Here is a 12,927-nt window from a genome sequence, read left to right as displayed (position 1 = left end):
GGGAGTTTCACCCTCGTGCTATATTTACAAAATCCTGTGGAATAAACGCCGGTTTTCATCTCAGATGTATTACGAGAGCTTCTGTAGTTCCTACAGTTCAGATATAATGAGACAGTATTTACCTTTGTCAGTGATGAGACTGCCAATATCAACACTAGAACGAAGGTCAGAATTGACAGTGAGACATTAGATATGAAATGGAGAGGACACACCAGGCAATTGACTTTTTATTAAAATTGCTAGCCACAGATGACTCACCAGGAGCTTTGTAATTCTTGAAGGTGTCATTTACTAGGGGAAAAAAGAGCACTGTTGGAGCTCGTGGACTGTCAGAATCTTCAAACACATAGCATTCCTTCAAGTTTTCCCTGTCTTCCTCGCTTATCTCAATTTTGGGAAACGGAATTCCTTGCCCCGATATGTATTTTGCAATCTGGTCCAGAGGCTGGATAAATGAATAAAATAAATAAGAACAACCAAAAATCAGAAGAGATCTAGAGTTTTGGGGGGGGGTCTTTTAAAAAAAAATAAAAACAAACAAACAACAACTTCAGCAGCTAACATTAATATTCCAAGGCTTGGATCTTCCTCTGGGAAGACATTGATTTTCAGAGAGAAACGGCTGTAACCACAGCATACATTACAGTTATCTTATTTCCTTCATTGCTTCAGGCAAAATAAGAAAATAGTCACTTTATACAAACTTGCAAATACAGCCAAAAGCCAGAGGACTGATTTTACAGTTCCAATTAAACATGTTCTATAAATGGGTTCAGAAGGGAAAGGCAAAGAAACTGCAAGAACAGAGAAGGAACCAATCAGTCCAGATATTCCGCATCGCCTTGACTTCATTGTTTACAGCTTTCCCAGTCTTTCTGTCCTCTGCGTGGTTTGTGACTGTTTGCTAATGACTTCCTGTTAACAACTATCAACATACCTTATGATCTCATAAAAAAAAAACACAATTTGTTTTAACGGCTATATTAACTGTAGGCCTACGCTTATTTTCATATTAATCTCCCTAAGTACACAACAGTAATTATATTACTTCTCATTATTAACCAAGTCCAGTTTCAGCCAGTCCATTTCCCTAAGACTAATATTAGAAAAAAAAATAAAAGACGATGAAGGAAAAGGATCTCAGATGCCGTGACTTTTCTTACCAGTGTCTGGGACCCTCCACTGTAATTTAAATGCAGGATGACATCCACCTCCCTTTTTGATCTCAAAAGTGGTGGGTAGCTGGTATTGATGAAAAATCCGGTATCAACCAGGGAGAGCTCATCATCTGCTGTTTCCATCAGTTTATTTGGGAAGGAGTCTATCACTGTGTCTGAAACCCAAATATTTCTTGTCAATAAGTGAAAAACAAGATTGACTGCTCCTCGTAGAAAGTTAAAGATGGAAGAATGGAACCCCCATTTTCCCTGCCTTTGATGACTCACAAGCAGCACTGATTTACAGGAATAAATGACACAATACAGTTCCTTCCTTCCTGGACACCTCATGCAGCTTTGGCCCTAAAGGATAGGTCACTCCTGTCTCCTCAGGTCGAGCTTGCATTGTCCACTGGAACACAATCCCCAGACAACCAAGTTCAAATTTACCCCCAAAACAAACAAACAAAAAAATGAAATGCATTTCAAATCTGGTTCCCGTTTCTTCCATCTAAGGAAGGGAGAAGTGGAGTTTCAGAAGTCAGTCATGTTTCCTCCTGTCTCCGCTTCATAAATCCTAAATGAATTCCCAAGCCTAAACCTGCCCAAAATGTTACTGAAGAACGTGCTATGTTACTGTGCCTTTCCAAGTACAGAATCCATCGCTCTCCAGGTACTTGCTGTGCATCTGGAAGCCTCTGATAAAATTGGGATACTGTGCAATTGTTGGGCGTCCTGTTAAGACATCTCGCAGAGCAGAGGAGAGGGTGGATGAGGGAGCGAGTAGACATGTGTCAATCTCATAAGGATTCATAGACAGAAAGGGTTCTTCCTCTGCAAGAAAGGAAGAAGTAGTTCTGAGTTTAGGACACTTTCCTGAAACAATCAATATTTTTAAAAACTGAATAACTAATAAACACAGTTGTCACCATCCCAAACCTGAAGGTAAACCAAATGTAGTTATTAGCCCTGAAACTTGTAACTCTGAGCCCAAATCAAACTCAGAATTACACTCTGAATTAAATGACAGCTACCTGCAGGCAGCAAGATCAAGGCAATAAACAATAAACTCAACCTCACACTCTAGGCTTCCTCAAATGATGCACACCTCTGTTGCAGCGTGAGGTGCAGAGAAGATCCAAGTGCTAAAACACAGGTCAACAGCACTGGCCTTTGAACAGGAAACCTCCAGAAAACATGTGACTGTCACTCAGCTGGAAACATTAGCTAACTTACGGGGCCAGTCACTCTGGTGGTAAAAATAAATAAATACATAAATATCTCACCGATATCTTTTACTCTGTCTCTGGTCCACCTACACCAGAAGTCCTCTGAATCAGCAGCCAAATTCCAGACATACATCACATCTATGGAAAATATACTACTCCACATGCCTGTAATGTGAAAGAGAATATAAACTGATTGGTGGAGTAGTTTTGGAAGAATTTTAATTGATACATACCTTCAGTCATTCCCCTTGGATACTTCCTTTCTGTCTGGATGGATATCTTCGTGGGCACACTTGCTAAGTACATCCTCACTAATGCAATCTCACACCTGCTCAGCCTGTTTGCTGGTGTCTTCACAGGGCTGTCCTCCACAAACCATGTGCTCACTAGCACCAGCTCTCTTTTGAGTAGGCCACTTTTCCCTCTATGCAATAGTCACCTTGCATGTAGCAGATCCGAGTCTCTGGAAGCCTCTTCACCAGCCTTCCCATAAAAAACTCACTTCCAAAATGTTCTGCAGGAATAGACGCTCCGTATTTCAGGAGACTGACTTCATAAGGAGTGAACTCCAACCACTCTAATGGAGACAACAGCCAGATTGTGAAAAGGTGATAAAGTGTTAACTACTGCTAAACAGAATAGTGACTATGTACAAATTAAAAAGACACTGTCTAGCTCATAACATGCTGTTTGCCAGCTAGTGCTGTACCTATATTGCTCACAGTATGCTGAGAGAACACATGATCCTTTCACATCAAGGGAGGGTAGTCCTAGGCTGTTAAGTCTTTTGACACAGCAGTCTCCAGCAGACAAACCTTGGTATGAATGAAACTGTAAGCATTCGCTGCAGTTACTATTGCCCAAAAGCACGTATTGCTCAGGTATAACATGGTTCCTTTAGGGCAACAGTGACAGAAAGCCTAACATTCATCTGGCATCATGTACTCAGCTGTTCATATTAAATAAATACCGTGAAAATCAATAGCAGAGGAAACTGATTTTTGTGCCACTAGACCCAAAAATATGAAGTTCTCTAAGTATTCCAAATAGGACTAGGTGTAAATATCAGAAGTCAGTTTAATTAACAAGTTCCTGTGACCAGGATAACTTGTGATTTTAGCATCTCCTCTGGTATAAATATATTTTTGCTCCTAGCAACATTGAGAAACGATCTTTTTGTGATTAGAACGAAAGGAGTATTGTGTTATTGAAGCTGATTACATCCGATTAGTCTTAGTTCAGATTACTTAAATTATAGAAGTATTAGGAAACTAGATTATAATCATTACCTCTGAATGCCTGAGCACTATAGTTGGACTTGAGGTTGATGGCCACATAGATGGGCAACGGGTTCTGACCATTATCCACTGCCTGCCGCTGATCGGAGAGTCTATGTTCGTCTTTCTGGTTTTAATTAAAACTGGTTAATGGAATGAGGTGACAAACAACTTGTACTTGAAATTATATAATGTGAACTGTGAGCTTTATCCAGACTCTCCCTCCTGATTTCATCTCACTGGACTGTTCACAAGTCTATCTGCCTTGGCATATTCCAAACTTGGCAAGTATCCCGCAAGCAGCAGCCCCTACATGGGTTCTCAGATTTTGAGATACACAGAGAGGTTGAGTGTAGATTTAGCAAGGAAAAAAACAGTTCCCAGAAATAAATACGTGGCTAAGTGAAAGGTAAGGTACTTTCCTTGGCTGGATTTCAGGTAACAGATTTTATCAGATTCTAATATCATTCTCAAGCATATTCATATGCAAGAATATATCGTATTGCACATGACAATGTAAAACTTCCTTGTATAAACAAAAACCAGGAGTAAACTATTAAGTTATGCTATTTTAAAAGTAATGATATTTCTATCAATCTTTCTTAGGCCTTGATGACATATTTAAAGAATGGCCTTTCCTATTATTTGAATAATCCCCCTATATAAAGCCTGTAACTAAAGCACTTTGTAAAAGCATATGTTCAATTATGTGAGTGAAGTAAATTATTTCTAATTTATAAGGACCTCTTCTAGTCATGTTTCATAATATAATGTTCAAAGTGATTAGGGTACATTTCCAAATACATTTTTCATAAGGATTTTTCTTTCTTTCTCAAGAAGAGAGAACACTTTTGAAATGCCACAGCTCCTTCAAGGTCAACCTCACTTTAAAATGAGAGTAGTGTTTTAATAATGAACCTCAATATACAGCACTTAATCAAACACTAATTATTTGCATTAGTAGTACTTAACGGCATCCCAGGATTTATTTTTTCTCCTTTACAGTTACAGATGTTCATCAGGCTTCTGGGAAAAAAAAAAAAGAGTAATACCTTATCATGTAGCATGGATTCAATGACAAGCCCCCACAGGTCTATGAAAGATGTGTTATGTCCCTCCTTAGTCCTCTCCATCAGGTCATTATAATAGTACTTCAGACAGTCCAGACTAAAACAGCAGATCTTGTTTTTGGTTACTTGCTTGCGAGCTTCCTTGATTGCCTCTTCCAGATATTTTTGTGACCAATTAGCATCTTCATACAAATTTGCCATTGTCCTGAATAAACATTAGAAGGGAACAATGAAAGAGAACTGTGTAGTTTGGCTTCAGACAACATTTTTGCAAGCTATTTGCCAGTTTCAATTCGTATGCGGGTTCACAACTGAAAACTAAACACACTTGTTCGCCGTCAAAATGAGAGGATTTCAAAACCTCTCCCAGGCTCTCCTTGCTTTGATGGTAAGACTTCGCAGGCTCAAGAATAATCTGAGAAATTCAAGGAACTAAAAACTGCCTAAGGCTATTAAATACACTGACTCCACAAGCCCTCAGAAAATCCTTTTCTTGTAAGGTGAGAAACACTCTAGGGAACAGTCACTACAAGTTTGCTCTAGTCTAATATTTTTTCCCAGGTATCTGCTGCTGACTCCTGTCTGTGAGAGGACTGGGCAGTTCTCGGGTCTGTGGCATGTCCTGGTATGACCAGTCTTATCTGTCTCCTTGAAATCACAGACAGGTACACTCAGATCTCCACATGCATCAGAGAAGCTGAAAGAATACTTAGACAAACCTGCCATTAAGTTTTGGACGTATATAAAGGACTGACAAAATTCACTGAAAAAACTGTCTCCACTTTCAGACAAGTGTAGAGGAGTGGATCTAGCTAGAACCCACGTGCTTAAATACTTTAAAGGTATTTTAAATGTGACATTGTCTGCTGTATACCCACTGGGAGAAGAGAGCACTTCATAATGAGCAACAGCAATTGCAGTCTGTCAGAGGCTGGTAACTCAGAGTCATTTTCTGGATCATCTTCAACAACATTAATTCCACTAGACCCAAAAATGTCCTTTACCAGAGGAAGATGCACTCTAAATCCAAAATGGAAGTGAGATTAACCAGCAAATGGCAGGCATAAATTCTTCTTCCCATCTTTCTTCAATTTCCCGTATAAAGACAAATTCACTGCATTCAGTCTAAGGTATAATTGATAAAATATGAAAAGGTAATACAGCATTTACATGAAATATCAGGCATAGGCTGTGTCAATGTGGTGACAAAGCAGCTGATGAATGTGATGATCACTTATTGGGTATGTTTTGTTTCTCGGTTCTAGGTGGAAATGAGAAAATTGAAATCTTTTGCTTTACTAAATGCATCATAAACTGATGGTGCTCTACAAATAATCAATAATATCAAGCACAGAGAACAAACATGTATCTTGTTTGGGTCATTCTTACCATGTGGTACCCGATAAACCACCGATGTAGGAAATACAGTCTAACAGATTGAGTTTCTGGAGACCCAGTAGGCTGCCATACATTGCTGTCAGTGATCTCGTCCCTCCCCCAGTAGTCGTGATGGCCACCACTGGCACCTGTTCAACACAGCAAGGGAAAATGATAGAAAAAGCCATGCACATACTAGAGATGAGCCTCTTACTGCAGAAATCAAATAATAGGTTATAGGCACTGATAGCAAGCAATGGCACTACTTTGTGTAAAAAGGGCGTGATGCAAAATGCTTCCATCGTCACCATCGGATTGATTGGAGAGGTAAGGCTCACGTCTTACCCACTCAGATTGGGTTGGGGGAAGTTGTTTACTTAATATGTAATTGGAAATCAACCTCATCACCCTGGAATTCTTCTCAAGGTGTATTATTAGAAGCCGGCATAAAAAAAATACAGGATTTACCATGGCAGGGCAGATTAGGGATTCATGATTCTGCCCCTAACAATGATCAGTGTCTCAGAAGAATGCACAGCACCCTGTAATCAGCCAAACCACACAATAGCTGAAGCCTTCCTGACCTCAGGCCAGAAATTACTTTATGTCCTGAGGTACAATCATTGACAGAGCTTTTTTTTTTTTCCTTCCTAAATTCCAAGTGCAATTGAAGAGACTATTCTTCTCTTAATCTTTTCCTAATCTAGTATACCATTTGCTTCCGTTAACATCTCGAGTTGTGTGGATGCTTACATGCTGTATGGGAAATGTCTATTTTTACCTTTCAAGTACTAACTTCCAATTTCATCAAGTGATCAACTGTTCTAAAGACAATGAATAGAACTTGAAGAAATTATTTCTTCCATCTTATAAAACTACAAGAAACAAAAATAGCTGTTCTTCCTACCCTGAACTTAATAACAACTTAAAACATAAGAAATTATACAATAATAATGAGGAAAAATCTGATCATCTTCATTAAAATAAGAAAAAAATAAATATATATTTTAGGAAAAGGTAAAACCAACTTTTTCAGCACAAATTAAAGTTCTAATGATACCTTTGAACTGAAGATATACATTTTTTTAAGCCAGTAAACAAGGGAGTTAGGATATTTTCAAAATTGTGAGATGAAATACATGAATAGCAGTGCCAGAGTAACTAGACCTTTTTCAAAAACAAACTTTCGTCTTACCATTTTGGCCTTACCATCTCAACCATTTTTCCATGTCTCAGGAAACTCTCAGACAACTATGTAAAAGTGTTCCCTTTCATCTGTCAGCTAACAAAGATTCTTGCAGTTGGTGTGTTCGTACTTTTCTGATTTTCTACAGTCCAACTAGGCTTAAGCAGTTACAAAGCTTATACTGAAATATGGAAGTAGGAGGAGGACCTACAGTGATAAAGCTAAACAACTTATAATCAACGATTTCACCTGTACAGCTCAACTATGCTATGAGATTCACTCTCTTTTTCCAGCTTGGCAGATTTATTCCGATAGTAATTTTCCCAACAATGCATCTTTTCTGCTGCAGAAATGAACCAAAGTATTTTTAATTGTGGTTTCTGTGCGAAAATTTAGCTTCCTCATCTCAGACTCCTCTTATGAATGCCATTAATATCGTCTTGCCTCTCCTACTGAGCTACAGCAAGCTATTCCCCAAACAGCACCCCCCAGCTGTTCTGTATCTGCTCACCATAAATTTTCTTCCTGAGACACATGAGCAATACCAGGAATAAACAGGAATGGGTTAAACTGTGTCTGTAAAGGCACATCATGCCTTCTCCACACAAACCAGGACACTGGCTTCTCTTGCGAATCTCTTATTCTAGGTGGCTGGGCCTGCCCTAGAACAGCAGGATTAATTAAGCTATTTTACTATTTCATGTTTCAGTTTGTGATCCAGGCCCCAACCCCTGGAGGAGAATCACTTCCAGGGACCATATGGCTTGCCTCATGCTCTTTCAGATCTTCCTCCAAATTAAGAATCTTTTTCAGAGCAGCAGCAACATATTTCTTCCTTTTCCTCAGAAAGTCCTGTTCCTCCATGCACAGGCTAAACCCCAAGCGCACATCCAGGTCTCCTGAGCTGGAACAGACAACAGGACAAATCAATGCACATGTCAGTTATAGCCAATTTCAGGACCTGTAAGGGCAGTTAGTCAGTAAACTCCACAAACAAGCTATTTCTAAGTCTACATATTATTCAAGAAATAGAAGAAAAGAAGCATTTCTATTGGCAGCAAGAAGTAGTGAAGATAAAAGAAGTGTCCAAGGCACCTTAGATTTCTTGTGAATTAGGGCACAAAAGGCAAGACACAAGCTAGAGAAAGATTGACAAAAGAGGTGTGTTTTTTCCTGTATCTATTCCATTCTGTCACCACAACATCCTGGAAAACTCAACTGATGCCAACATCACCTGTTCTCAGGTTTTGACTGCTCACTAACATTATCTGAAAGTGAAGGTCTTAATGAGGAGTTTGATGGAGCTTGAAATCACAGGACAAGTCCCACACCATCGCTGCTCAGACTGTCCCATGAGATCCAGCTAGAACTGGAAGCTTTGCAGCATTGCCTGTCCTTGCTTATGTTGGATAAATAGATGAGTAATCCTAGGCAGTGCACATGACCCTCGTGGTGAGCGTATTTTCTGCACACTGTTCTGCCTTTGTTGGTTTGTGGTGGTCGCTTCACCTGTGCTTATCGATATGTTCACTCACAGCTACACTGATTTGTAATGCCTTTCACCTGTGTGCTGAATAGATTTCTAGGTAAGCATTTACAAGCTTCATCCTGCAAATATGTAAAAATATCCATCATTTTTTTCTGCAGACAGCCACACTGAATTTTCTCCCCTGAAAAATGTGAAGTACAAGCCACAGGTTTTTCAGAAAAAAAGAACAAAACCAAACAAATAGCAATTAAATTTTTTGTGCCTTTCGAAGGGGCAAATATGCTTATTACTGAAAAGGGCACTCAATATTACCCAAATCTTCTGTATCACATCCCCCTCTAGTGGCTGCAAAATATTATTTTGAACATTACTTTCATTAGTATTCCACGAACACAAATGTTTCAAGGGTTAATGTTAGTATCTTCTGTTCTCCAGAAAAATTTGTACATGATAGCTTAATTTTGAGAACAGAATAAGGTGATTTGATTGACCTAAAAGCAAACAACTTTTTTAGTGTAGATGTAAAAACACTAGCGCTTTCTTTTCTTCAGTTGCTCTTTCTATAATCTGTAAAATTGACATTTCAGTAGATTTCTTGTGGGCTGAGATTGATAAGGTAGATCTCTGTCCTATGCTCTAAATTTTATCTACACAAACTCCTCCCATACTCTGAATATCAGAGTTGCTTCCCCTGCATATGTCACACAATAGTGAGGTTGTTAGTGGTTGAGTTAACCATATGGAGTCTTCAGCTGTACCATAAAGCCTCATTCTTTTCAATTTTACCCTTCGCTGCTGCCATTCTGTTCCTGTGAGGTGCAGAGGTGCAGCTGGTCAGGTCCAAGTTCACATTTTGCTCAGAAGCAGAAGGGGCAGAAGCCAGGCTGCCCTTCAGTTTGATTGTTTGGGAGTTTGATTTTTTTGTTTGTTTTGTTTTGGTGAGCTTGCAAAGTCAAAGAGGGATAGAGTTTATTTCACTCATTATGTCAATAGATTTGCATAAAGTGGTAACAAAAATAATGTGCAAAAAGTGTAATTTCATTCATTTCTAAGAATGGTAGTCATAAAATGAGATAACTTACTCTGGAAAAAAAAAAGTCTCAAACTCACATTGACTTGCATGATCCTGAAACTACAATGGATTTGCACTTACCTCAGGCACCACCTGAGTACAGGAGAAAGCACCCACATGGTGTTTTCCTCTCTCCACTGACTAGAGAAAAAAATAACTTGTTTACAGTAATCCTGCACACTAGGACAAGAAGAGGCTATCTTACCATTTTCTTGCTGTCAAGCACACCTCAAAGGACTGATCCTAGAAATCAAGAAAATAAAGTTAATTACTACCAAATTTTAAAATATTTCTTTCCTTCAAGCTCACACAAGGCTCATTCAGTAAGAAAGGAGCTTCTCAAAAGATAGTTCGTATGACTAGGATTCATATTGTTCTGGAACCAAATTCACTCTTATCTAATAAGCTTCCTTGGGACAGTGAACTTGCATGTTACGCTAACTCACAGCATGCACAGTTAGAACAAGCACAAGAACCAGAAAAGTTATCTCACTGAAAAAAAATATATATATATATATGTATATACACACAAACCACTCAACATCAATATTTAGGCAACATCCGAATTAAAAATCCTTCCAGAATATAAGCTTAATAGCTATTGTAGAATTACCCCAATAACCATAAAGAAACCTTGGAATACATGTGCATATGACCATCACTTTTGTTCCTTGAAACCACCTAATTCTAATTTTGGTATGTGGCTTTGCAAAGATTTAACTATTATTACAGCGATTGCTACCATCTGCTTCCTTTAAAAGCAAATAGGACAGTCTTATTTGTTAAAAAAAGATTTTGAATAAATATCCATGCATTTTTACTCAGTGATTTTGCATAGTTAGTAACCTTATCTCTATCAGGATATAATTAAGCACAATTTGAAACTATTTATTTCAAAAGGTTCACAGAACTCACCTCTTCTACCATTATTTCCTTCTGCAAAGGGAGTGAATTCAGAGGGAAAGAAAGGACCCTGTAGTTCTGTGTTTCATTTTTATCTGCCAGCTGAAACAATGTGAAAAACAGTGGGGATACATGTGAAAGGTTTATCATCTCTAGTACTTCTCTTAAGAGGGCTAGTTGGCTTCACTGTTTACATTCAGTTCTTCTGCTAATTTCACTATGGTTAATGATAACGTACAGAAGGGGCATATACCTCTTCTGGTAATGTGATATCCAGTCTTGTCTGGTCATTTATGACACAGTGAAATACGATGTTTTGAAGAACGGGGTCAGCGCCCAGTGAAATCTTCTGGCTTCCTTCATGGGATCCCTTCACTGTAAACATAAGCTCCTGATCTAAACCAAAAGGCAGGGAACAAAGAGAATTTTAAGTGGTTTTGTTTTTGTTTTTGTTTTTTTTTAACTATTCCAAGGAAACACGCATAACTGATAAATAAAATCTGCCTTTAACATGTACGCTTTTTGTCTGACCTTTCTCACACTACAATCATTAAGTAGACTATGGGTGGCCAAAAGAGATCAAAAAATAATATAAAACACTTGGTAGATCTGTATAAATCATTAATACACAGAAATCACACACTTTTGAAGTCCTGTAGTGTGTCATTACGCTTTCCAAAAATACATAAAACCAAAACTTTGATTTAAAGGTGTGTCAGTTTAAAGAAGCTTTGGATAATTCACACAATTAAAAAATCATTTATTGGATATCAATCTGTTCTGGTTCATCTTGTATATTTTATTGTATATCATATTTCCTAAGCAGGCGTTTCAGACTCAAAATCACGCAGAAATACTTGACACATGCCCTCTGCCATTACTCCTCCACGATAATTGTGTCACCAAAACTGAAACTGCCTGCCAACGCAAAAGCTGTTTCTTCACAGAGAAGTCTCGACATTTACAGAGAGATTGTATGCTGTTCCCTTGCAAGATCATTGTGTAATTTTAAGCGACTAGCTTTTCCTCCTCATGCTACATTTCAGACTGAATCATTTTACCATACAACTCAGCCATTGCTACCATTTTCTTCATAAAGGTCAATTTTCCATTCATGAACTAAGTAGAAATAACTGATTTCTTGAGATCTGCCCCATGAGCACCATTACATGAGCTGTTTGTTTTAACTGAATGAATTTAAAGACTATTGAGGAGTTCTGCTGTATTTATAAGGGCTATATTTTACAGGCAAAGTCCTGTTTTGCTAGTGGTTTGCATACTCAACCCCAAATTAAACATATAGGATAAGCCTTCTCTATATTAACTTGATTATAAGATAATTTTTTAAGGATTCAACTTAGTTAACAATTTTGAACTGACAATAACTAAAGAGAATGCACTACTCCTCTTCCCCCCCCCCCTCCCCCCCCCCAAAAAATAATTCTGGTATATATGGCATTAGTTTTGCATCAATTCATCAATTTAAGGTCTGCCAGGGAACCAAATACTTGAATAACTTAAATTTAACAGATACAATCTTTCTGCAAGGCTGAGCATGGCAAAGTTAAGTGTTGTGTGACACAGCTAGTGTAACATGCACAACAGATTATTAGTTTTTCAACATCTGTTATGACAACTGAATCACAACACAAAAACAATAGGTTAATGAAGCAATAACCTCACTTGTGGATTGCTGCTTCAGCTTGCCTGTATCCACTCTAACCTCCAAACAGGAAACCTCACGTGCCTGCAATAAGAGAGGATAAACGATGATTAAGAGATGTGTAAATATCTTTGCAAGTTATTCATACTGTCCTTCACCAACCCCTCTAGCTCATCAATGGGCAACATTATTATTATCTATTAATATCTGCCCAGATGATGTAAGGATAATACTGACATGGTATTTTTTCTAGGTTGGAAAGTAAAGAGAAACAATTCATGAGCTGCTTGAACCTGGAAAGCCAAAGAAGTGATAAAGATGAGACCTATTCAAAATAACAGGTGTATTGAGATACCGATCTCTTTTTATGAGTGTTTTATCTCTTTCTTCATTAACTCTTGTTAGTTCTGGGCATCATGTATAAACAACGGGTACAAAATTACTCATTAGTGCCAACTACAGACCTTTATTCTCAGTAGGACAACCTGGCTGACAGTACTGGCT

General features: G+C 38.2%; 1 protein-coding gene across 1 annotated transcript in view; it reads right to left on the bottom strand.

The window, feature by feature from the left end:
- Window positions 1–12,927, bottom strand: part of LOC310900116 (cytosolic phospholipase A2 epsilon-like) — a 32,624-nt gene that overhangs the window by 1,361 nt on the left and 18,336 nt on the right. Inside the window, exons 8-20 of the mRNA XM_083837559.1 lie at window positions 12,444–12,507; window positions 11,014–11,156; window positions 10,773–10,862; window positions 10,063–10,100; window positions 8,065–8,200; window positions 6,123–6,259; window positions 4,716–4,938; window positions 3,676–3,790; window positions 2,826–2,963; window positions 2,444–2,551; window positions 1,800–1,991; window positions 1,164–1,333; window positions 259–445 (exon numbers count right to left, since the gene is read on the bottom strand). Coding sequence (XP_083693685.1) covers window positions 259–445; window positions 1,164–1,333; window positions 1,800–1,991; window positions 2,444–2,551; window positions 2,826–2,963; window positions 3,676–3,790; window positions 4,716–4,938; window positions 6,123–6,259; window positions 8,065–8,200; window positions 10,063–10,100; window positions 10,773–10,862; window positions 11,014–11,156; window positions 12,444–12,507 — 1,741 coding nt within the window. The remainder of the gene's footprint in view (window positions 1–258; window positions 446–1,163; window positions 1,334–1,799; window positions 1,992–2,443; window positions 2,552–2,825; window positions 2,964–3,675; window positions 3,791–4,715; window positions 4,939–6,122; window positions 6,260–8,064; window positions 8,201–10,062; window positions 10,101–10,772; window positions 10,863–11,013; window positions 11,157–12,443; window positions 12,508–12,927) is intronic.

Source organism: Anser anser, assembly GCF_964211835.1.
Source record: "Anser anser genome assembly, chromosome: 5".
NCBI classification, from domain to species: Eukaryota; Metazoa; Chordata; class Aves; order Anseriformes; family Anatidae; genus Anser; species Anser anser.
This window is presented reverse-complemented; position numbering and strand designations above follow the sequence as displayed.